At 41.7% G+C, this 26,511-nt stretch overlaps 1 protein-coding gene and 1 long non-coding RNA gene across 10 annotated transcripts in view; one reads left to right on the top strand and one right to left on the bottom strand.

Annotated features, from left to right (window-relative positions):
• The window catches only part of TBC1D1 (TBC1 domain family member 1), a 188,377-nt gene extending 171,790 nt beyond the window's left edge, over positions 1–16,587 (top strand). For all 8 annotated transcript variants that reach the window (XM_025187957.2, XM_014576744.2, XM_006129528.2 and 5 more), the window contains 3 exons: positions 1,167–1,336; positions 8,788–8,958; positions 10,709–16,587. In XM_025187957.2, the coding sequence (XP_025043742.2) occupies positions 1,167–1,336; positions 8,788–8,958; positions 10,709–10,909 (542 nt within the window). In that variant the 3' untranslated portion in view covers positions 10,910–16,587. The remainder of the gene's footprint in view (positions 1–1,166; positions 1,337–8,787; positions 8,959–10,708) is intronic.
• LOC142829662 (uncharacterized) overlaps positions 1–26,511 on the bottom strand; it is an 80,856-nt gene that overhangs the window by 40,869 nt on the left and 13,476 nt on the right. For both annotated transcript variants that reach the window (XR_012904326.1, XR_012904327.1), the window contains exon 2: positions 1,791–1,981. This is a non-coding gene — a long non-coding RNA (uncharacterized LOC142829662). The remainder of the gene's footprint in view (positions 1–1,790; positions 1,982–26,511) is intronic.

Genomic DNA, 26,511 nt, shown 5'->3' with positions numbered 1-26,511 from the left:
TCTGTAGTTCCCCAGATAGTCCTCCTTCCCTTTTTTAAAAATCTACATTTGCCTTTTTCTAATCATCCAGGATCTCTTCTGATCTCCATGAGTTTTCGAAGATAATGGCCAAAGGCTCCGCAATGACATTTGCCAACTCCCTCAGTATCTTCGGATGCATTAAATCTGGGCCCTTGGATTTGTGTATGTCTAGCTTTTCTTAATAGTTCCGAACTTGTTCTTTCCCCACCAAGAGCTGTCCACCTCCTTCCCCTACTGTGTTGCCTAGTGCATTAGTCTGTGAGCTGACCTTGTCTGTGAGGACAGAGGCAAAGAAAGCATTGAATACTTCAGCTTTCCCCACATCATCTGTTACTAGGGGTGTGTCTAAACTATACCCCTCTGTCGGCAGAGGGATGTAAATTAGACACATCGGCTGCCGCTTTTTTCAAAATGGGGCTTTTTGAAAAAAAGGTGGTTTAGTTGGAGCTTTTTCGACAGAAATTACCCGTTTCGAAAAAAAAGGTACAGGATCTTTCGAAAGGGGACATTTCTGTCGAAAATGCCCTGTCTAAACTGCTGGGTTTTTTTTTAAAAGCCCCGTTTAAAAAAAAAAAAAGTGGTGAGCACCATTATGCAAATGAAGCATGGGATATTTAAATCCTGTCTGCATTTGCACTTTCAATGTGTCTAATTTACATCCCTCTGCCGACAGAGGGGTGTCGTTTAGACACACCCTAAGTTACCTTCCTCGTCCAGTAGGGGCCCCACATCCTCTCTGATTACCCTTTTATTGCTAACATGCCTGTAGAAATCTTTCATTACCCTTCACTTCGTTTGCTAGTTGCAATTCTAATTGCGCTTTCACCTTCCTGATAACTCCCCTGCATTCTCAAGCAATGTATTTATGCTCCTCCCTAGTCATCTGTCCAAGTTTCCACTTCTTGTAAGCTTCCTTTTTGTGTTTAAGCTCACCAAGGATTTCCCCGGTAAGCCAATCTGGTCGCCTTCCATATTTGCTTTTCTTGCTGCGCATTGGGATGGTTTCTTCCTGTGCCTGAATATTTCTAGCCTCTTGATCCCAACAGTATATGAAATTGTTATACTTTGGAAACGTTACTGTTGTACTATTCATATCAAAAGATTTGCTTGTATTATGTACTTACGATTATTCTTTGTTTTCACAGATATGCTCTTTCTTCAGGGATCAGAAGTTATATTTAAAGTGGCTTTAAGCCTGTTGGGAAGTCACAAGCCTTTGATTCTGCAACATGAGAACTTGGAAACCATAGTGGATTTTATTAAAAATACACTTCCAAACCTGGGCTTGGTACAGATGGAAAAGACCATTAATCAAGTATGAAACTATCTGAACATTTTCCTATTATTAAGAGAAATTATGTTCTCATTAAATAAGTTAGGAGGAGGAGTATTCTTTTGTAAAATTGCAGTGTAGAAAAGTGATTGTTGCTATTCCTAGTTGAGACTAGGTTACTAATTGTAGTTTAAAATATGTTTGTGAGGTTTTGGAACCATATTACTTATGCAGTACCTGGGCATCCTTACATATTAGTCATCATTAATCACACTGTTAATTACAGTTACAATTCTGATTTTTACTAAGTGCATTTAATTGATTTTCAGTTTGTTGGCATATATTCCATGTATAACACATTGTACAGGATAGGCAACAAAGTGAGCTGTGAATGTCCACTAAACTTACCCATTTACAGAGTGTTTGACTCTCCACATATAGTTTCAGAAGAAAAAAATAACTTTACTAGAGCCTTGTGCACATTAATGTTTCTTACCTGTGTCATAGATTTCTATGTCCTCATTATGTCTTCTCTACTGCATTGTATGATGCAAGTTTGTTAATGCATAGGAAGATGCTGTGGAACAGCAAACTTGTCTTCAAGACACAGTAGATGGGATGGTGCATCTCCTGCCTTCGGTCATAGTGCCGGGGAGCATGGAGACATCCCTCACGATGGCAGCTATTCTGTTGGGGAGGGGAATGATGAAACACTGATGTGACAAAATCTAAAAGTAGCCATCCTGCAGCAAAAAAACTTCAGGACCAGACTTCAAAGAGAAACTGCTGAGCTACAGTTCATCTTTAAGTTTGACACAATCAACTCTGGATTAAACAAAGACTGTGAATGGCTCGCTAACTACAAAAGCAGCTTCTGCTCTCTTGGAAGTCACATCTCCAGATCAGCTGCTAGAAGTGGGCCTCATCCTCCTTGATTGGATCCACCTCGTCATCTCCAGCCTGATCCTGGCCTGCATATTCATACCTGCCTCTAGATATTTCCACTACATGCATCTGACGAAGTGGGTCTTTGCCCATGAAAGCTTATGCTCCTACACTTCAGTTAGTCTATAAGGTGCCACAGGACTCCTCGTCGCTTTTGCAGATTCAGATTAACACGGCTACCCCTCTGATACTTGATGTGACAAAAGGTGATTCTAACAGATGTCACATATTCTCATGTATCTGAGCCCCCACGTTATCTGAATCTCTTCCTTGTCCCCCAGTGTGAGGTGCATACAACAAAGGGCATGTGTCTGAGGCTGGGGGGGGGTGGGGTAAGGAAGGGATGGGGTAATATGGAGCTTTGGATAATAGAGAAGAGACTTGCAGTCAGGGTGGCAAAGAGGAGGATGACCCATGGAGTGCAGAGGCCACCCTGATGGTGAATGGCTAATGTGGCAGCTGGGGAACCTCTGCAGCCCTGGTGTCGTAGGAGTGAGGGAGCCTGCGCTGCTGCAGGATCAGTCACACCTGATCTTGGAAGGTGAGGAGGGAGAAGTGGCTGAGCAGACACTCACCCACCCCAAATCGGACTGTGAGGAGAAGGAAGGCACCCTGCTGCTGAATGACTCCTGCCCTCATTATCCGTACTCCTGATGATTTGAATAAATAATCTTGTGCTGTTCAGATAATCAGGAGAATATTGTATTTGTGGGCCTGTAAAGAACACAAATAACCCATGTTTGCAGGGGTCTGCCTAGTGACCCTCTTATCCTGAAAATGCCCTGGCTATGACAATTCTTCACAGTGAGGGAAAATACACCTGACCGGTATTGCTATTTTATTACTGTAGTGCCCAGGACCCCGGGTGCTAGGCACTGTATGAACAGAGAACTGAAAAGTGGTGACTTATTCCCCTCCTGAAGGCTTTCCTTTCCCCCAGACATGGTGGGGTTCATTCTGCAGCTGGAGCTTTACGCACCTGTCCAGAGGTGGCTGTGGGGGGTGCAGATTGAGAGTGCCCTTCAACCCAGAAACATCCATGGTGAAAGCACTACAAACCCCCAGAAAACCTTGGGGGTGGGGAGGTGCCTTTCCATTTCCTGGCAGCGCTGCTCCCTTAAAACAAGCAGGCTCACTAAACTGGCTAAGGATTTTTCCCAAGGCTTAATATCAGAGGAAGAGGGGCAAAGTTAGAGGAAATCAGGGTTAAGGGAAGAAGGATGCTAAAAGTGTGGGTGCTCTGCGGCAGGTGGGTGCTCTGCGGCAGGTAGATTATGTACAGTGCACAAAGGCCAGAGTATAGTGCTGTGCTGCAAGACTCACACCTGGGTAAAGTGAGGGAAACTGCTGAATCTGAGCAGAAGCAACAAGGGGGCAAGGTTTACAGGGGCTTTCGAAAGAGGGTTTTTTTCTGACATTTGGCCATTTCCCTCTTCCGGGGAAAAAAAACCAGAAGAAGGTATGCAAATGCGAGCATTATTTGCATATCTCTTCTGAAAAAACCCCCCCACAGTGTAGCTGTACTTGCAGACTGCTGTAGTTGTAGTGCAGACAGGTAGAATGATCTGAGGGCTGAACAGCTGCTCTCCTTTGATTAGTAAGGGCTGATGCTAGAGAGAGCATCTGGTTTGATCATAGCTTCTTTAAGGCTACTAGGCAAACCCATATCCTCCTGCTTCCCCCAACTGTAGCCTGTGGCTTCCGTGCTATAACTTGCCCTAAGTTGGCTCGCTTTTAGGTTAAATTTTTGATTTTCCTAACATTCTGGCCTCTTGGAATTGATGTTTTGGTTATGACAGCAGGGACTACATTCCCCTTTCAGGGTGAAAGGAGATTTAAAGAGAGCAGTCGTGACAAAAACTAACAGCCTTGATGAATTGCATAGGCTGATTTTTGAAAGTCACAACTTTGTTTTCTGCAGAATTTTTTATGTGCCTAGAAAATGGAAATCCCATACATGCAAATGAAAAACAGGAAAAATAGTAAAAGACCTGTGTGGCTCCTTCAGCATCTCTTCAATGATCTGAAAATCAAAAAGGAATCCTGCAAAACATGGAAGTATGGGCAAATTGCTACAGATGAATACTAAAGAATGCAAAAGCAATTAAGGACAAAATAAAAAAAGCTAAGGCACAATATGAGTTTACACCTTGCAAGGGACATAAACAAAAAGAGGTCCCATAAAAACATTGGGAGCAAGAGAAAGATTAAGGAAAGTGTAGGTCCTCTACTTAGTGGAAAAGGATAGGTAATAATGAATGCTATCAAGAAATCTGAAGTGTTGAATTCTTATTTTGCTTCAGTCTTTACTAAAAAGGTAAATCGTGACCAGACTTTTAACACAATTAATGTTAACAACAAGGGGAAGGAATGCAAAATAGGGAAAGAAAAAAGATTAAAGAATATTGAGATAAGTTAAATGTATTCAAGTTAGCAGAGGCTTATGAAATATACCCTCTAACAGAACTGTTAGCAATTATCTTCAAGATCTCAAGAAGCCTGGGTGAGGTCCCAGAGAACTGGAGAAGAGCAAACATAGTATTGGTCTTTTTAAAAAGGAACAAAGATGACCGCAGGGAATTATAGACCAGTCAACCAAGCTTGGATACGTGGAAAAATACTAGAACGAATTGTTAAACAATCAAATTATAAACATCTTGAGCACAGTAGGATAATAAATAATAGCTTATTTGTTAAGAGCAGATCATGCCAAACAAACTTCACACCCTCCATTGACAGGGTAGAATCATAGGGCTGGAAGAACCCTCAGGAGGTCATGAAGTCCAGACCCCTACCCAAACTAGGACCAATACCAACTAAATCAACCCAACCAGGGCTTTGTCAAGCCGAAACTTAAAAACCTCTAGGGATGGAGATGCCACCACCTGCCTAGGTAACCCATTCCAGTACTTCATCACCCTCCCAGTGAAATAGTTTTTCCTAATATCCAACCTAAACCTCCCCCACTGTAACTTGAGACCATTGCTCCTTGTTCTACCATCCGTCACTACTGAGAACACCCTCTCTCCATCCCCTTTGGAACCTCCCTTCAGAAAGTTGAAGGCTGCTATCAAATCCCCCCTCACTCTTCTGCAGACTAAACAAACCCAAATCCCTCAGCCTCCCCTCATAGGTCATGTGCTCCAGCCTTCTAATCATTTTGATCGCCTTCCGCTGAACCCTCTCCAATGCGTCCACATCCTTTCTATAGTGGGGGGGACCCAGAACTGGACACAGTACTCCAGATGTGGCCTCACCACAGCAGAATAAAGGGGAATAATCACTTCTCTAGATCTGATGTCAGTGTTCCTCCTAATGAACCATATTATGCCATTAGCCTCCTTGGCTACAAAGGCGCACTGTTGACTCATATCCAGCTTCTCATCCACTGTAATCCCCAGATCCTTTTCTGCAAAACTGCTACTTAGCCATTCGGTTCCCAGCCTGTAACAATGCCTGAGATTCTTCCGTCCCAAGTGCAGGACTCTACACTTGTCCTTGTTGAACCTCATCAGATTTCTTTTGCCCCAATCCTCTAATCTTTCTAGGTCACTCTGGATCCTATCCCTGCCCTCCAGCATATCTACCTCTCCCCTTAGCTTAGTGTTATCTGTAAACTTGCTGATGGTGCAATCCATCCCCTCATTCAGGTCATTAATAATGATGTTGAACAAAACCAGCCCCAGAACCGATCTTTGGGGCACTCCGCTAGAAACCGACTGCCATCCTGACATCGAGTCATTAATCACTACCCGTTGGGCCTGACAGTCTAGCCAGCTTTCTATCCATCTTACAGTCCATTTATCCAGTTCATACTTCCTTAACTTGCTGGCAAGAATATTGTGGGAGACCGTATCAAAACCTTTGCTCAAGTCAAGGTATATCACATCCACTGACTTTCCCATATCCACAGAGCCAGTTACTTTATCATAGAAGCTAATCAGATTGGTCAGGCATGACTTGCTCTTGGTGAATCCGTGTTGACTATTCCTGGTCACTTTCCCCTCTTTCAAGTGCTTCAAAATGGATTCCTTGAGGATCCCCTCCATGATTTTTCCGGGGACTGAGGTAAGGTTGACTGGTCTGTAGTTCCCCAGATAGTCCTCCTTCCCTTTTTTAAAGATCTACATTTGCCTTTTTCTAATCATCCAGGATCTCTCCTTATCTCCACGAGTTTTCGAAGATAATGGCCAAAGGCTCCGCAATGACATTTGCCAACTCCCTCAGTATCTTCGGATGCATTAAATCTGGGCCCTTGGATTTATGTATGTCTAGCTTTTCTAAATACTGTAGTTATTAACCTGTTCTTTCTCCACCAAGGGCTATCCACCTCCTTCCCCTACTGCGTTGCCTAGTGCAATAGTCTGGGAGCTGACCTTGGCTGTGAAGACAGAGGCAAAGAAAGCATTGAGTACTTCAGCTTTCCCCACATCATCTGTCACTAGGTTACCTCCCTCATTCAGTAAGGGCCCCACTCCCTCTCTGATCACCCTCTTATTGCTAATATGCCTGTAGAAACCTTTCTTGTTAGCCTTCACATCACTTGGTAGCTGCAATTCCAATTGCGCTTTCACCTTCCTGATAACTCCCCTGTATTCTCGAGCAATATATTTATACTCCTCCCTGGTCATCTGTCCAAGTTTCTGCTTGGTACTAATCTAGCAGATGGGGTAAATGTAGATGAGACATATCTTGATTTTAGTAAGGTTTTGACACTTTCTCATAAGCAAACTAGTGGAAGTTTGTTTAGATGAAATTACTGCAAGATGGATGTAAAACTGATTGTAAGATTATATTAAAAGAGTAGTTATCAATGGTTTGCTGTCAAACTGGGAGTATATATCTAGTGAATTCTGCATAGATTTGATTTTGGTGGGACATTATTAATATTTTCATTAATGACATGGATAATGGAATGGAGAGTGCACTTATAAAATTTTCAGATGATGCCAAGCTAGAAGGAATTGCAACCACTTTGGAGGACAGAAATAGTATTAAAAATGACCTTGATAAATTGGAAAATTGGTCTGAAATCAACAAAATGAAATTCAATAAAGACAATTGCAAAATACTACATTTAGGAAGGAAATATCGAAAGTACAATTACAAAATTGGCAATAACTGCCTAAGCAGCAGTACTCATCAAAAGAATCTGGAGGTTATTTTGGGTCATTAATTGAATATGAGTCAACACTATAATTCTGAGGTATGTTATCAGGAGTGTCATATGTAAGACATGGGAAATACTTGTCCTTCTCCATTCAGCACTGGGGAGGCCTCAGCTAAAGTACTGAGATCCAATCTTCAGTGTTTAGAAGCCTGAACATTTACACTCATATTTCAATAAAACTATTAGGGATTATTTTTATAATGTGGTAACATGGATTCTAAGTTTTTTACAGTAATTTTATATAGCTGATATGTTCTTAAATTATGTCCCTCCTCTAGCAATGAAAACGTTACCTCTTGTGTCCCAAAGCAAATGAGGAAAATAGACAATATTTCTCATTACTTCACTAAGTATCTCAGATGGCAATTGAATTTTGATGTCTTTCCAAGAGAAATATGATACAAGACATTAAAATAAGGAACAACTGATTAAATTCAGTTTGAACAACCAAATAAATACTTGGAGTATTTTTTCTTATTGTGTTTTTATTAAGGGACTCAACTTTAGTTTTCCATTTGTTTCTGTAATTTGACATTTGGTCATTCTCATTTCATCTTTTCATTGCTTTCAGAAAGGTTGTTTAGGGACCTTAGAGTAATATTGACTACCACTTAACCCTCCTGGAAAATTGGAAAGTGGATATACTAAAAACAGAGGGAAGACCATTATAGCATTTCTTTCTTCTGGGTCTCTCTCAATGCAGTTTACTTTATTTGCCTTTAAAATAGAAGGTCTCTTGGGCAGGGTCTGGCTCAGTATCTGTCTTGATAAGGATTGAGGACATTGTCAGTGATTAATAGTTAATGATTAATAGTGGAATTCTGCTTCAACATGGTGTAATGTTTCCTCTGAAATCTTTTGAAGTAATTCTAGAATTTTAATATTTTTAGGCACTAAAAATATTATTACAGTAAATAACAAGATCAGAAATAGGTGAAGTAGTTTGCCCACAGAGATCTTTATGTGAAGCTTTCACAGTACTATACAAAGGTAGCTAAGTTATTAACTACATTTTACGTGTGTGGTGGCTGAAGCATAAAGGGGCTTGAACTACAGTTTTTAAAATGACATCTAAATTTGGGTACCTCCATTTTTGGATGCCCTACTTGACTTAACCTTGGTACCTAAAATGGTGGACAGTTTTTGAAAACTTTGGTGTATGATTTTGAGAAGCAACTTACAATAAGTCCGTGTCAGAATTTGAAATGAACTCACGTCTGACTCCCATGTATGTCATCTACCCATTGGACATCACTGCCTCAAGGCTAAGCAATATAAACTAAAAAGTAGCCTACACCCTAAAAATAAACCAATAGACTTTGTATGCATTTGGTTCTCTTGATCTTCATAGTGTCTAATACTCTTATGTATGTAACAGGTGTTTGAAATGGATATTGCCAAGCAATTGCAAGCTTATGAAGTGGAATACCATGTGCTACAGGATGAGTTGATAGATTCTTCTCTCAATGACAATCAGAAAATGGACAAGTTGGAAAAGGCAAACACTAGTTTGAGAAAACAGAATTTTGATCTGCTGGAAGAGCTGCAGGTACTGTTTGTATTTCCTAGCTAATGAGCCAATGACACCATTGTTAGCTCATACTTTCAGAAGAGACCATTGTAAAGAGAAGAAACCTAATGGAGATCAAGGTCTTCAGTATGTGTTATTTACAATTTTTACCAACTGATATTTAAAACCTTTTAAGTTTGACTGGAGCAGAGATTCCTGAGCCTTGTTGATGGTCTGTGGAAAGCAGACTGGGGTCCCATGATGCTGGCTCACTTTAATTAATGAAATTTAGTAGTTGGAAAAACCCTCTAAATGCATTTATGCAGTCTGAATCATACCTTCTCATTTAAGCAGTTGCTGTAGTTGCAGTGCAGATAGTCACAAATCAGAGAGAGATGGTGTTTGGGATCATGAATGGGAGAGATGTTTATGAAACACATTCTCTATTAAGATACAGTTATTTTTATGAGAAAGTTTGAGAATCTATGGTCCAAGATGATTAGAAACACACGAAATAGCATGTCTTTTTGTCCAGTGTCTGACCTCAGTCCATTCAGTCTACAGTTCTGTTGGTGACTGCTTCCAAACTCGCCCTGGCTATGTCTAGACTGCATCCCTCTGTCGACAGAGGGATGTAAATCAAGCACATCGAAATTGCTAATGAAGCAGGGATTTACATATCCCACACTTCATTAACATAAACATGGCCTCTGCTTTTTTGAAATGGAGCTTTTTCAAAAAAAAAAAAAAAAAGGCAGTCTAGATACGGATCTGTCGAAAATAAACCCTTTTTCGTCAGATCCTGTAAGCCTCATATTTTGAGAAATACAGGATCTGTCGAAAAAGGGTTTATTTTCAACAGATCCACGTCTAGACTGCCCCTTTTTTGAAAAAGCTCCGTTTCGAAAAAAGCGGCAGCCATGTTTATGCTAATGAAGCACAGAATATTGAAATCCCTGCTTCATTAGCAATTTCGACATGCCTAATCTACATCTCTCTGATGACAGAGAGGTGTAATCTAGCCACAGCTCCTGTGGTGGTACAGTTGTTCTCTGAAGAAACTGATCCACTGAACTCTTCAGGGCTCCTTCTTTCTGTAAAGAAACATTTTAATGCAACTTCTGAGTTCAAGGACAATTTGAAGGGAATATGGGGGTTGGAGATGGGCTCTCTATTTAGATTTTCAAGCGTCTTAGATCAAAAACAAAAACTTGGAAGGTAGATGACATCGTGGGTAGGATGGGGAATGCAGGCTTTTGGGATCTTATTCAAATCCTATTCAGTTTGGTAAAAGTAACCAGTTGGTTTGCTTCTAAGTCATTGGCAGACATATTTTTTCCTTCTGCATCATGATGTTTCTGCACTTTGACACCCTGTGGAGTGTAATTTTGTAGTGAGTAGCGCTCTGGATTTATAGTGATGCTATCCTTAATTAAAAGATGGCAACTAATAAATTTAAAGATCTGTCAGCTGATTATTTGTAGATTTAACTTTTCAGTCTTCTCTGCTTGGTTATATTCTAGGTTTAATCACACTAAAGCCTGAACAATACAGATTAGAGAAAGGGAAAAAATGGATAATGCTATTTATAAGTAATATTACGTTTGTGGAAGTAACGGTACATATGTTTAATTCAGTGTGTGTTTATAATAGAATTTCCAGTTATGTAGAAAACATGACCCATATCGGTAGAACTTTGTAAAAGCGTGAGGGACTAAGGAGAACTCTGTCTGTAAGGTCTACTGGTTTCATAGCTTTTAGGAAATCTTGTTTTCTTTTTATCATTAAGGTGGCAAATGGAAAGATCCAAAACCTAGAAGCTGAAGTAGAAATGTTATTGAACAACGAGTGCAAATTAAAGCAATCCATTCTCACTCTAGAGCTGGAGAGAAAAGCTTTGCTGCAGACAGTAGAGGATCTGCGCATGCAGACCGACAGCCCAGGTGGAAAACCTCTACTTACCAGGCAAGAGTGCATGGATGCCAACTGACAGCTGCAATTGTAAAGGAGTAGACAAGCTCCACAAAGACAAAGGGAAGAACTGGTTTTTACTTCCATCATTAGGATTTTACCCTGTCATCTTAGCATTGTCCATGCCTTACTGTAGCCGAGTTAGGGAACGGGAGTGTCTGCACAAATATGAGAAGCACGTTTCTCAGGGAGGAGACTCTTGCTTGTTAACTTATGGAATTCTGATGAACTATAAAAATACACAATATAAGGAAAAATTTCTCTTTCACTAAATAATATATCTGCACTCCAGATACAATGTTTGTAAATATCTGCATTCACAAACTCTTCCATAAGTGCTTCTAAACCTAAGTGCTTTATATTGGTTACTTGTGTTCCTTTTTGTACTTAGATAACTCCACCTTAAAATGAGATGTCCTGTAAAAGGCTGGAGAATTGTGGCAGTGAAGGGACTCTGCCTTTTTGGGGCTACAGGGTATTAGCATTCACAGATAGCTTTGTGATTATACTCAGTAGATTTCTGAGAATGTAATTCCCCTGCAGCTTGGCTGTGTTCCACTAATCATTTTATTAAGGCCCCTCCGATAGACGTTTTGTGTGCTTAAAGGTGTTAATTTAGTAGACCATGGAGAGATGGCCTTGGTTGTATGTAACTATAATTAATTCTGGTGCATTTTGCCATCAGTTTTTATGAAATATACTGTTTTAATATGTTTTGTTTTGACATCCAACATTTTAGGGTTGTTGTTTGACACAATCTCATAAATGTACCATTGAAGGTAACAGAATTTTACTTTCTCTACAGAATACACTGACATTGTCAAGGTGGAGTCTGCTACTCTCACAGCATTGTAGTGGATTTATCTTCATACCGTAAAGAGTCATTTTATTTATTTGTTTCTGATCTGCTGTATGATGTCAGATATCCTCTTTCAGGAAAGCAAATGCCTCTGGCTATTAGTTTCATTTGGTACTCAGTGCCCATCTATCCTTTAGTGAAGAACAATATTTAAGACTTTCTCTGAGATGGTAGAGGCACTTCAAAGCTTAATTTTTGCGCCAGACATACTGAAACTACTTTATAAAGGAAGTTTGAATTAGAGCCGTGGTCTATTTACAATGTATCTTTTGAGCAAGATTACACATTGAAGAGAGCTTACTTTTCTTTAAAATACAATGAACAGCATTTTCAGGCCAGTTAAAGTACCACTGTTTCAACCACAGGTGCTATAATATCCCAGGGTATCCAGTTAACTTGGTTGCTGTTGAATTAGACCAAATAGTACCACAATTTGTTCTTCCCAAAACTCAGAGTTACAGGCACCAACTTGCTGCTGTATTAGAAATCAGTATTTCAGAGGTGAGTTTCCTAAATTGGGTATTTCTTATTCTTAACATTTCAGTGCACAGTTATTTCTCTAATCCACAGTGTGGTGAAAGATCTTTTATTTTCATGCATGCTTCTTTATGGTACAACATTCTGCAATGTGTACCACTGGTGTGGATGAAATACCACCCTGTGGATTAAATTGGAGAATTTGTTGTGTAATTTCTAAGACACAGATTGACTCCTGTAACTTCTTAGATGTGACTGGTTTTTACAAATCCATTCTATTCACATAGTGTCTAAATTCCATACAAGTGAGACTTTGCAAATCTCTTTCCTCTTATGTTTGGTTTTTTAATTGTCTAGCCATACAGAAGCTCACACTTAACATTTTAAAATTTCTTTGCATCACGCCCTTATTGTTTGAGGATTAAGTTAGGTTGACTTTGGACATCTTGGGTTATTACTCATACATTGGCTTTTTATATTAAACAAAAGAGCAACAGAGAAAAGTTAATGATCCATGCCAAAATTTATGTTTGCAAATTTTATTAAAGGTAAGAACAAAAGTAAAGTTCTCTATATGATAGTTCAGAAGCTAATATTTTAAGAGTTTTTCTGTGACCACAGTATGATTTTTAAATAGTTATTAATGAAAACTGATGCACATCAAACTTTTCTAGACACACTACGTACCCAGTTGTGATCTTGGACTGAGCATCTGTATCTCTTGGTTCACAATGTATATTTTTGGTATGACTCAAGGAGTGCAGTAATTTGGCTGGTGTTCTGCTTCTCTTTCAGTGTAAATGCAGAAAAGCTTCTGGCCTAAAGATCTTTTAAAGAATTTCTTTTCCTCCAGACACTATGTGTGGAAATGGGAATTCGAACAGCTCTTCCCAGAGGAGAGTGTGGTTAGTAAGTAACATGTTTGTGAATTTGACTTATCCAGGAAACAAAACTTTCGGTAGTGAAACCTATCCATGTGCAAATGCACCACATCTTCCTAAAGTTGCAAGTACCTCACCTGATAGACACACTGAAGCTTAGGTTCTGATTATTCACAGGACAGCTGCAGTAGAACCTTCCCTTGCCTACATGGAATCAGATGCCTGTGCTGTTCCAGTGGAATCATTTTCCTCCCTCCTCTTCACTGTGCCACTAAATCTCAAGGCAGGAGCAGGATGAAAGAGGCCATATTGGGGGGAGTAAGACAGAGGTGCCCTGCTCCGAGTCACCAACCATTGCAAAGCGCAGGTGTTTCTATATAGAAATGAGAGCAGTAATATAGCTTGGCACTATATGACACCTGACACACACCTTCAGGTCCCTTTTGCTCCTGCGCAGTCACAGGGCCCTCTACTAATACTGGTACAGTACCTGCTGGATCTGTGTTACCAGGGGGAGAGGATCCTAAACAGCAGCAACTATCCCTACAGGCAGGCTGCTGTGTCAGAACCTGTTGTTAAGATCTACTAGTGAATTGGGAACCCATAAATCCGTACCCCAGTCCCCACAAGGGAAAAATCCTCCCTTTCTCCAGAGTCTGAGGAAAGCTGCAAGTTGAAGCTCACAATGTTTTCTCCCCCTGGCCTCTCCCACGGGTGATTAGTCTCTCCCCTGCCCTGCCACCCCGATGGTCCACAGGCCTGAAAAAAAGGAGGGAAAAGGAGATCAGTTCCCCAGGAGATGCTCCCAGGAGTTCACTTCCGCACACAGCTTGCACCTTAACAGGTGCTGAGCTATTCTCATTCTGTGAGTAATGTGAGCATGCTGATGATGCACACTAATGTACCAGCTCAGAGATGCACTGTGAGCAGGACAGGATGTCACCTGGGGCAGAAGAGAAACTTGATCCCTAATATTGCAAGAGGTAATCAAGCCATCTGCAGCAAGAAAGCATCTGCTCCACTTGGTGCTTTGCTTCTGATAACAGCAGTCAACTGCCGTCCATGGCCTGTGGAGCTGGTGTAGCATGTGGAATGCCACCCACAATAGCAGGCTGAGGAAATGCTGCTGCCCATGTTGCTGGCTTGTTGGCATTTCTATATATAGGCTCATTTATTTTTAAGAGATGATTAGAAAGAATAAATATGACATAGTGTCCGTCATCTGAGGAGGTCCATGCACTTTACAAAGGTGGATAAGCATTATTATTCCCCTTTGCTGCAGAGTGAGGAAGTAAATCACCAAGGAGTTGAGAGATTTGTCACAGGTTGCACAAGTTGTTAGTGGGACATGGGACTAAAATCCATGTCTTCTGAGTCCCAGACCTGTGCTCTTAAACACTAGATAATGATTTCCCTAATTGCTTACTGCAGGAACCTCTGTCTTTCTCTTATGTTACTGTGGACTTCAGAGTCATGGTATTTTCTTTTTGCTTTCGATTCCCCTTTTCCCTGCCTTGCTCCAAATTGTACACTCCACAATGAGAGTGCTTCTTCACAGTTTCGAAGGTGGTGGATAAGCACTAGGCCAGATTCTGTGCTGTAGATTCTGGCACTAATTACAGAAGTGTCTTGGAGCTAGAGTGACTACTAGTAGCTTCCTCAGACTTCCTAGCATGCTATTCTGAAGCTCGTAGTTTCCTGAGGACACAGTGCTGGAGCAGTATAAAAAGGGGACAGAGCATGGTCTAGAATCTGACCCAATGACTGTAATTACACTCCTCTCTCATTGAAAACACACACACAGTTGTAGTTCAGCTGGGGAACTTGGCGCGCTCTCTCTCTCTCACGCACGCGCGCGCAATTCAGCTGGGGAACTTGGCTTACAGAGAAGAATGTGAGCCTGGGGCACCACAACTTTATTTTCATATTTTGGGGCTTTAGCTGAAATTTTCCATGGAAACCAAACACTTACAATTAAGAATTTCATTTAGTCAAAATCCAGTTTTCTGACCAAAGCCAGATTTGAGGGGAAATTTCTGACCCACCTAACTTAATACACTACATTAGCATGTATATCCCCATAGGTGAGACTCATGTAGGTATTACAGAATAGGGATGTGAATGTTGAACCTGTTAGTGGGTAAGGCTTACCGGTTAAGGTTAACTGGTGGGGGCTGGAGCAGCTCTCTACCTGCCATGGGTAAGGGGCTGTTCCAGCCCCACAGGGGGCCAGTCACAGGGCGCTGGAGCAGCCTCTGTTCGTGGTGGACCCCCGTTCCCTCCCACACACACATGCACACACACAACCACTGGTAATGGCATCCAGAGCAGCCTCTGTCTGCAACGGGCCTAGGTGCCCAGTTGGAGCAGCTCCTGTCTGCACTGGGGGGGGGTCTGTTCCAACCCAGAGTTGAGAGGAGGGGAAGGAAGGTGTTTCAACCCAACTGCACTGGGTTAATTGGCTGTCTGGTATCAGAGGGCAGAGTTGTGATGGGCACCAAATCGTTTTGGTTTCAGAGGTTGGAGATTCAATCTGTTTTTGCTTATTATTAGGAATGAAGTACTTGGGCTGGGCTAGAGAGCAGGGATGAGAGCAAGTCTCATGAAAGGACATAGGATTTTACAAAATTCTATTTCTCCCATTGGTCAGAGGAAAGATGAGGTACAAGCATGAGCCCCATTGACCAAGGGAAGGCAGATGGGGAAGTTGGAGTTCTATAATGATTTGTGTATTGTGTTTGATAACGGCAAGAGTCCCGAGATCTAGCATGGGTGTTCTTTTATGTTGTAGTCAAATAAACGTCCATTAATTAATGGAAGTTCTGTAGCTGACCCGAGGGAGAAAAACAAATCAGATTTTTTTATATGCCTTTTTATTTTATCACCATTCCCATTCTTTTCAGTGCATCTGTCATGTTTATTTGAAGACAATTTCACTCTTACTGTGGAATAAGAACAACACTTCTGTCAAGTTTTAAGGCTACCTGGTAATGGTCTCCACATTCAAGCTTAACAATTACACATTCTCCCCCTTACGTTTAAGAGACTCATTCCTACAAGCCTTACACTTGTTAGCAATTCCGGGCAGTGCCATTGTGTGTGACAGGAGTGAAGCTTTGCATGATCATATCCTGAACTTTATTCCTGGTATCTAGCTGTGTAAATGATTTCCACATATCTTTTGTGTGTATACAATGTATAAATGACTTGTATTTTTATATCAATGAACTTCAGTGTGCACGTTGCAGTTTTTATCCAGTAAATTTAATTTTAAATGTTAACTACTTCTGGTCTTGTTCTATCAAATAACTATAGTGATTGTGTGTGTTAATATCAGTGTTTGCATTACACTTCTTTCCACCTGTATATTTTTTTATTATAGTAAGCACATTCTGTATGGAAGTTAGTGTGCTATAACTTGAATACACAGCTGATTAACAAAATGAAAATAAAGCACTGGTTTATTTATATAACTTAAAATTGAAATCTATTTGATGGATTCTGTTGCATAGGGCAAAAATAGCTACTAATGTCTGAAAGACCCAAACTTCATCCATTCAATGACATACGGCGCTGTCTTCCACAATAAGTCTGATGCATTCACATCCGGATTGGCTATATGTATTATTAACTTTGTATACACCTTTTCTGCCAGTACAGGCAAGCAGGCATTACACGATAATAGGGCCATTAAACTGCATGCTTTAATTTTAGAAAAGAAAAAATGCTCTGTGGCTGAAATGCTGGCCTCATTGCAGTCAGCTGGCGTTTTGCCACTGACTACAATGGCACCAGGATTTCACTCAGGATATATGTGGCATGGAAGAACAGAGCAGAAAAAAACCAAACAAACTGTTTTTCTAGATCTAATGGATTTAACATTTTAAATCCTGTTATTAACAACTGAAGGAATTCCTGTTGTTTCTAGACACACATGATCTTTGTTACTGATTCCTTCCAGTTGATGTTTCCCTCCATCCTGTACAGAAATCCATGCCATGGCACTCTCAGATCCCATTTCCTTTTTCTCAAAAGCTCAAACTTCCCTGCCAATCTGTCCGGAGTTTAAAAACATTACAGATAAGTTGCATCTGCACTAGTAGGGGTATGGGTATGAGGGAATGGATAATGCCAGCATCATAACCTCCATTTACCCATTGAATGTCTCTCCAAGATGCCTGTTAGTTGGAGTGTTGAGTGAATGGGGATTTTGAGGGCTGAGCATCAGAGTGAATGTATCTCCTGCTTCTTTGCTAATAAGGTTCCATGGGGTTTGTTCATGTAATTGGAAGGTACAGGTTGGATCTCCCCGGTCTGAAACCATTGGAATCTGACTGGTCTGTACACCATCGGAGCTCCCTGCTGCTGGGCTCTTGGCCACGCCGTGAGTCTCCCCACGCCACCAAAGCCCCCCTGCTGCAGGGCTCCTAGCTGTGCCAGGAGCTCCTCACACCAGTGGGGCCCCCACTGTGCCATGGGGCTGCCAGCCTCACCACTGGCCTCCCTACCTCTGGGATTTCTGGTCCATGAACATCTATGATGTTGTCGGACCAGAGAGTCCCAGTTCAGGGAGGTACAACTTGTATTTCCAGGAATCTGAAGGCAATTGTCCAATAATAAGAGGGCAACTGTAGTATTTCCATTAAAGACTCTTATAATGGAACAGCTGTGGGGAGATGACTAGACCAATGACTATAAGATACTTTAAAAGGAATGCAGAAAATCTAGCACATAGATGAGCCAAGTTTTAACTGTAACAAAAGTATTTTCTGTTCCATATTTGGAAACAGTTTTTTAAAAAAACCAAAATCCACAATTCTTTTAGCAAGACAGTTCCCTGGACCTGATGGATAGTGTTGAGCTTCATTAAATACTACTATGCTTTGTAAAAGTGGGGGAGAGAAGTAAGGAATCACATGTTAAAAGCTGTGCTTGCTCAATCTTCTACCTGAGTGGAGGGTAGGCAGATGGTTCCTTCCTTTTCATTGAAATGATTTTGATGATTTTCTCTCTCTAATCCAAAACTCTTTTTCCTAATTTACATAGTCTGATTAATATCTTGATAATTCACCACATTTTTCCCCCTCTTGCAAGTGGCCTGTTTTTAGAAGAGCATTTTTATTTGTGGGCACGTAACTTTTATTTAAATCATAATGCATCTGAGGGAGACACTATACGGACCTATAATAGCTGAGCAACTTTTTATATGTATTTCCAGATACCTCTATTGTGGCCTCTTCTGTGTATCTCAGGGCATATCTATGCTGCAGGGCAAAAGTCAAATTAAGATACGCAACTTCGTAGCTGAAGTCAAAATAGCTTAAGTTGGCTTTTAGCACTGTCTACACAGCAGAAATTTGAAGGAAGAACACTCTTCCTCCGACTTCCCTTACTAATTAAATGAGGGTTACAGGGGTCAGAGTAAGAAGTCCTCCAGCTCGACATTATTTTGAAATACCAGCTTGCCGTGTAGGTGTGCATTTTGTTATTTTGAAATCATCATCGTCGTCGTCGTCCTTCACACCCACTGGAGTGTAGGGCAGTAAGAAAGGTCTTCCACTTCTGTCTGTCTCTGGCCAGCCTTTCAGTAGTGCCCCAAGTGTAATTCATGCTCTTCATTTCTATTTCAGGAGTCCAGTGCACAGCAGTCTTTGTGATGGAGCTTCCATCTTTCCTGAGAACATGCCCAATCTATCTCCAGTGCCTTTGGATAGTAGCCATGTCATCTTGTTTACACTGTGCAAGCAGGTCCTGATTAGAAATTATTCTTGGCCAAAAAAATACAGAGGATCCTCTGAAGACTTCTGGTGTGAAAAGTCTGCAATTTATTGAGGTCGTACTCTGTCATCTGCCAGCATTCCGATCCATATAATAGTGTTGATAAAACACAGCTCTGATAAAACTTCAGTTTGGTACGGATGCTGTACTGTGATGACTTCCATCAGGCGTGGCCCGAGGCCGGCTGCCGCAGCTGGCACCCTAGGCGAGGCACCAATTGCGGCGCCCCTGCCTGCACAGCCGTCAATGGCCGTGACATCATCACGGGGCGCCCCAGTGCCTCATGACGTCGTCATCGAGAGCCTGGGCCAACGGCGCCCTAGGCAGCTGCCAACCTTGCCTAGGCTCACGGCAGCCCCTGACTTTCATACAGCATTCAGACTCATGAAGACATTTCTGGCTTTACTGAGTCTGCTCTGAATATAACTTCTGACACCTCTGTCTTGCCTGATAATACTACCCAAGTATGTAAAGCTCTCTGTGATAGGTAGGTTGTGGTCATTGATTTTAACTGATGCTGGTGCCTCAATATTTAGGGTCATGACTTCTGTCGTCTTCTGGCTAACTGTTAGTCTGACCCATTTTCCGAATGTGCAGTCGATTTGTTGTGGTATTCCATATGCTCTCAGAATACTCCAAAGACTATCCCTATGAACGCTGTCAAAGACTTTTTTGAAATCAATAAAGTTGATGAACAACTACCTCTGCCATTCAATGCATTGCTCAGTGATGCTACGCAGTACAAAAATTTGATCTACGCACCCCCTTCCTTTACGAAGCCAGCTTGTTCTTTCCTCAGTGATTTATCAACAGCATCTACAATCCGCTGAATAATGATCTTAGCAGGGATCTTTCTTGGAACTGAAAGGAGAGTGATGCCATACCAGCTGTTACAGTCATTGAGTGCTCCCTTCTTGGGTATCTTAACAATAATTCTATTTGTCCTTTCCTCTGGCATCTGCTTCCCTTCCCATATTGCTGTAAAGAGCGGTTGGAGAATAGTGACTACAAGTTCTAGGTCTGCCTTGAACAATTCAGCATTGAGATTGTCGTGTCCTGGAGATTTACCATTCTTTAAGGACCTTATTACCATGCTAATTTCTTCCATTTTTGGTGGAGCAGTATTTATATCAAGGTCTGTTTCCGCTTCTAGAATATCAGCTGCTTCTTCTGGTGGTGGTCTGTTTAGAACTTCCTGAAAATATTCTGCCCAACGAGCCTCTTGTTCCCTCTCTGTTATAAGTAGATTTCCTTGTTTGTCCATGACAGGGACACTTGTAGTGGCAAGGTATTTACCGCAAACAAGCTTGATGATTTTAAAAACCTTTCCTTGCTCTCTTAGTAGTGATAGAAATGTAGCCATGTTAGTCTAGGGTAGCTGAAGCAAAATGCAGGACAATGTAGCACTTTAAAGACTAACAAGATGGTTTATTAGGTGATGAGCTTTCGTGGGCCAGACCCACTTCCTCAGATCAAATAGTGGAAGAAAGTAGTCACAACCATATATACCAAAGGATACAATTAAAAAAATGAACACATATGAAAAGGACAAATCACATTGCAGAACAGGAGGGGCATGGGGGGGGGGGGGAGGAAGGAAGGTAAGTGTCTGTGAATTGATGATATTAGAGGTGGGGAGAGTGAGATGTTTGTGAGTTAACGGTATTAGAGGTGATAATTGGGGAAACTATCTTGGTAATGGGTGAGATAGTTCAAATGTTTGTTCAGTCCTTTTTGGAAAGTGTTGAATTTTAACATGAATGACAGTTCAGAGGATTCCCTTTCAAGTGCAGATGTAAAAGGTCTTTGTAGCAGAATGCAGGTGGCTAAGTCATTGAGAGAGTGTCCTTTCTGGTTAAAATGGCAAGAAACTGTTTTTTCTTTGTGATCTTGTCTGATATCTGTTTTGTGGGCATTAATCCTTTGGCGAAGTGTCTGAGATGTTTGTCCAATGTACATAGCAGACGGACACTTTCGGCACATGATAGCATAGATTATATTTCTGGATGCGCAGGAATATGTGTTCTTGATCTTATAACTCACTTGGTTAGGTCCAATAATGGTATCAGCAGAATGAATATGTGGACAAAGCTGGCAACGGGGTTTGTTGCAAGGGAAGGTACCAGGGTTGGTATTAGTGTGGTATGTCCTGTGGTGGTTGGTAAGAATCATCTTGAGGTTAGGTGGTTGTCTATAGGAGACTATGGGTCTGTCTCCCAGAGCCTCTTGGAGTATGGTATCCTGTTCCAGTATAGGCTGTAGTTTATTGATAATGTGTTGGACAGGTTTAAGTTGGGGGTTGTACGTGATGACAAGTGGTGTTCTATTGTTGGTTTTCTTGGGTCTGTCTTGAAGTAGATGGTTTCTAGGTATTCGTCTGGCTCTTTCAATTTGCTTTTTTATTTCTCTGGGTGGGTAGTTGAGGTGTATAAATGCTTGGTAGAGATCCTGAAGCTTCTGGTCTCTGTCAGTGGGATTAGAGCAGATGTGGTTGTATCGAAGGGCTTGGCTATAGACGATGGATCGTGTGGTGTGTTCTGGATGGGAGCTGGAAGCATGTAGGTAACTGTATGAGTCGGTGGGTTTTCTGTAGAGAGTGGTGTCTAATTTTCCATTGTTGATTTGTACTGTGGTGTCCAGGAAGTGGATCTCTCGTGTAGAATGATCCAGGCTGAGGTTGATGGTGGGGTGTAGGTTGTTGAAATCTTCAAGTAGCTGCTTCTTCAGCTTGTGCTGCTAGTTCCTCTATGTGAGCTCTCTTATCAGCTCTCACTAATTTCTTAGCTTTCCGGTTTGCTTCTTTGTATTGCTGCTGATAGGGTTGCCAGATGGTTTAACCAAAAGTACTGAACACTCTCCCTCCTTTCTCCTCCCCCCTCCCCCCCCAAAAAAAAAACTTCAGGAAAAAAATTCTGTTGAGGAAAAATGAAAAAGCAGCATGGCCCCTTTAAGAAGAGGTTTTTTTGCTGGTGGCCATTTTGTTTATGTTTATAGACTAACAAAACATATAGGCTACGTCTACACTGGCCCCTTTTTCGAAAGGGGCATGCTAATTTTAAACTTCAGAATAGGGAAATCCGCGGGGGATTTAAATATCCCCCGCGGGATTTAAATAAAGATGTCCGCCGCTTTTTTCCGGCTTGGGGAAAAGCCGGAAAAAAGCGTCGAGACTGGCCCGATCTTCCGGAATAAAGCCCTATTCCGGAGGATCTCTTATTTCTACTTCAAAGGGCCAGTCTAGACGCTTTTCCCCAAGCCGGAAAAAAGCAGCAGACATCTTTATTTAAATCCCGCGGGGATATTTAAATCCCCCGCGGATTTCCCTATTCCGAAGTTTAAAATTAGCATGCCCCTTTCAAAAAAGGGGCCAGTGTAGACGTAGCCATAAAGTCCTACCAGACCATTTGATGTTAACTTGTGAATTTCACGGTGAGGGAAGAGTGTACCTCCGATGACAAGATTATTTAAAGTACAGAATTCCACTAACCTCTCTCCATTCTCATTCATGTTTCCCCATAGTTCTATCATTGTGCATATTATCCCTCCCAACTTTAGCGTTCAAGTCCCCCATGACTATTATAAGATCATAACGTAATGCTGTTTCTATTTCAGCTTGAAGCTATTCATAGACTATCTTTCTTTCCTTCTTCACTTTCATTTGTTAGGACATAACACTGGATTAATGTAATGTTTACATGTCTACCTTTCATCCTAGTTCTCATCAGTCTGCTGTTGATTGGTTTCCATTCCAGCAAACATTTCTCTGTTCCTTTCTTCAGGAAGATAGCTACTCCCTCATGGTGTTGATCATCATCCCTTCTGAAAAAAAGGACTGTTTTACCAGTACTAGTCTTCATTCTTCCTGATCCAATCCATCTACTCTCACTGATACCAAGAATATGTAGTTTGTAGCATCTCATTTCATTTGTAATCTGCGCAAGCTTACCCGCTTTATACATGGTACGTACATTCCAGAACCTAATTCTGGTCTTAATCTTGGCACTCAGGACTTCCATCTTCATGTCAATACCTTCATTTCTGCTTTCACCACTGACAGTCATACAAGTCTCTGTAAGTGACTCTGGAAAGCCATCACACACAGTTGAGAAGGAATTCTTTGTTACTGTTTCCATAACAAAAGCTTTTTCTAGATCAGTGTTGTTAGCCCTGAGCCAAACCCCCAATCCTGGAGGACCGGTGTACATGCTTAGTCTGGTTCCTCTCCCCTTGACCTTTCCGGCTTGGTTGAAACTACCAGAAGCCCTAAGCTCCCACCAGCATAGCTCCTGGGATCATAAGAACATGCAAGCTGCCCCACCCCATCAAGGCACATGCACAAGGGGCAGTTATTTTGAAATAGCGTCAGTTATTCCAAAATAACACTGCTGTGTAGACGTACCCTCAGATACCATTGTGTTGCCCCTGTACCTAAACGACAGCTGATTGAATACTATTTGTTCCGTGTTGTTTGGCTGATAACCCTGTTTCTTAATTGCAGAATTATTTGATAAGTTCTAATTGTGACTTCTGCAGTGCCATTTTCTTCTGTTCCCCAGCCCCAATATATTTGGTGTAGCTAGCATCCTGTAGCATTAGCGAAGTAGTAGACAGTGTGAGCATGTTGTCCCCCCACTAACAATTACACAGCACAGCACTGCCAACACATGCCCGTCTTAAGATTTTTTTTCCCCAAATTTATACATAGTTATACCTGATTCTGTCACTTACTTGAAACACTGTGTGACATCAGAGCATTTTATGGTTTCAGAGGAATTTTGAATTCCTTAGGCTGAAAGGGTTACAGAACAGCCCAATGGCTAGTGTGCTGCCTGGGGATTCAGGTGGTAAGGGTTCAATTCCTTGCTTCCCCCGCATATTTGCTGTTGCTTTAGGCTAGTTGCTTCATCGCAGATCCTCAGAAGTATTTAGCCACCTACCCGTCAATGGGGCTTAGGTGCCGAAGTACCTTTGGATCTGTCTACATAGCAAAGAAAAACACGTCTGCCCATTCCAGCTAGATCAGGCTCCAAAACTGTTTCATTGCAGTGTGGACTATTCCCATTTGCAGGGTGTTCTAGTCCAAGTCCTGAAGTCCACCCAGAAATCTAACAGCCCCATTACCCTGAGTCAGCTGAGTTGAGCCAGCCACAGGTGTGCAGTTGCTGTGTAGCCAGACCCTTTGAAAAGCTGTGCTTTAGTTTCTTTTTGCCTTCACTCTCCAGTAGTTTAGAAGTATTGGGATTTACATTCTTGTCTTACTGGGGGCAGGGTTGCAAGGATAAACATGTTAAAAACTGTGAGATGGTGTAATGCCCTAGTGATTTGACCACATAAGCATCTCGATAGACCTGAATACTCAGTAAATATGCTTTGAATACAGGAGGCCAAACCTTGCTTAGGTCTATCTGCTCGGCATAGAATTTATCTTATGACCACGCATGCCCTATGATGTGGAATAGCTTTTTCCTTAATAGAGCTCACTAAAATGAATGTGGAAGGACCATAAATGTTGGCAGTAGAAGTAACTGATGAGGGTATTATCCAGACGCCGTCTTTGAAAGGTGCATGTGATGGATACCCCTCCTCAGTTGTATATAACCTAACACAGAGTGGATCATTTGCTGATGAATGATGTTGCCAGAAAATGTTCCCTTTCACCCATATACTCCGAGGTGGCAAGGATCTAATACCTCAAAATTGCACTTTTCAGGTTAATCAAAAGCAACTCAGCAAATAATTCATAACCAGGAAGGCTCCTGGTCTCTTTTTATAAACGGTCTTAAAGGGGATTATTCTTCACAAACTGGAAAAACTGGACATCACTGATGTCACAATTTTAGTTTATATATGAAAAGCAAGACAGAATGGGACTTCTTATGGAGAACAGGTGGAAACAATAAAATTGTGATTGTAGGGAAAGCAAAGGGATGTTCTGTGCATTTTAAATTCCTCACCATCACCAGTAATGTAAGATTATATACATTAGTTGGAAACCACAAATTGGCTTGGGAAACTTTTATCTGATATCTGTAAAGGGGAATGTTTCCCTAGCAGGAGGTGATTGGAAAGAGTGAGAGGTGGAGTCCAAAGTCAGCTGTAGAATTGGATCCAGTTCCTAGTAAGAAAACACTCTAATTTCATATCAGCCTCAAGGTGTCATTTTAATAAGAATTGACTATCATGATTCTTTCATCTCTTTCCTTTAAAATGTGCTAGCAGCTAGACTAACAAATTTAAAAAGTGACTGAGAATTTTTTTTTCCTTTCTACTAGGAGTCGAATGCAACTATTATCCTACTATGCTTTCTCTGCCAATGGAATTGGTTATTTATAAGTAGACTTACAAAGGTGACCCTTAGGAGAAGAGAACCTGCTCGCTACTCCTTGATGCAGCGTGTCCCTCAGAAAGTGCTTGTTCTTAACTAGTTAACTAACAATTAGGAAGTCATCCTTTGTTTTCAGACGTTGCATGGTTTGTCCTGTCTTCCCAGGTTTATTTACAAAATCTGTTGTAGGACTATAGGCCCATTACTACTCCCACCTGGAATCTGTTTCATGTACATTCCCAGCACTGGATTTCCTCTGCTTCAGGGTGTTTTCCCTGAAGATATTGGCTTCTACGATTTGCAAGGCTTTGGAGTGAAAGTGTGGCATTGGTCCCTTCACAGGTGCATCTTTTGCCTGTTTTAGCTGAAAGGAGTAGAGAAACCTGGTAAGTTGAGCAATTGAGTTCTGTGTTCTCAGCCAAACCAGAGCTACTTGAAATAACTTCAGCTAAGTGTGCTGGCTTTTAACTGAGAATAGTTTGTTTTCGTAGGTTCCCTCACCCCTAGACAAACTATCAGACAGGCCTAGTCCCACTAAGGCTAAGTCTACACTTAAAACATTAAAGCACAGCCATGGCAGCAGCCCTTTAAAGTGTAAATATGGCCACATGTGACAGTGTGTACTCTCCCCGCACTGAGCAGGAGGGGGTTAACTCCATCTTGAGAGCAGAGGAGGCCATACCCCCTTTATCCTACTGTACAGGTTTGGGCTGCACTGCTATAAAAGAGAGCAGCTCTGCTCAATTGGGGTTGGCAGCTGGAGGGAGAGGACCTGCCTAGCCAGCTCACTGCAAGCCTCAGCGACGGCCCAGACACCGAGACACTACCATGCAGGTTGGTAACCCGATGAATCCAGAGACAATGCAGGATTCAGAAGCGGGTGGAAGTAGCCAGATCCCAGAGGAAGGAGGGGAGACAGAGATCCACCAGTGCAGCAAGGTCTTGGAATTAGAACACACCCCAGGGATGGCGACAGCCACAGGGTGTGAGAGCCGCTGTTAGAGAATCAGCATGTTGCATCAGGAATTTCCACGCTGACTTAGTGGCTAGAGTGAGCCACTAACAGGGTCCTGGGCTGGGGTACACTCCCTCCCCCCCCCACCAGAGGATGTAAAACTTTCCCCTAATTATTACCCCTTAAAACAGACTTAGACCATCAGGTTGCATTAAGACTATGGACTTATGCTGCCCTGCTAATAGGGGTGAGTTAAATACCTTGGACATTGGGTCCTATTGAGACTATTGAACTGTGCTACCCCACTAATAAGGGCAAGATGTAGATTGGGGAGCTACTTACAGGA

Source organism: Pelodiscus sinensis, chromosome 5 (assembly GCF_049634645.1).
Source record: "Pelodiscus sinensis isolate JC-2024 chromosome 5, ASM4963464v1, whole genome shotgun sequence".
Lineage (NCBI taxonomy): Eukaryota > Metazoa > Chordata > Testudines > Trionychidae > Pelodiscus > Pelodiscus sinensis.
Note: the sequence above shows the minus strand (reverse complement) of the source record. Positions and strands in the feature narration are given on the sequence as shown.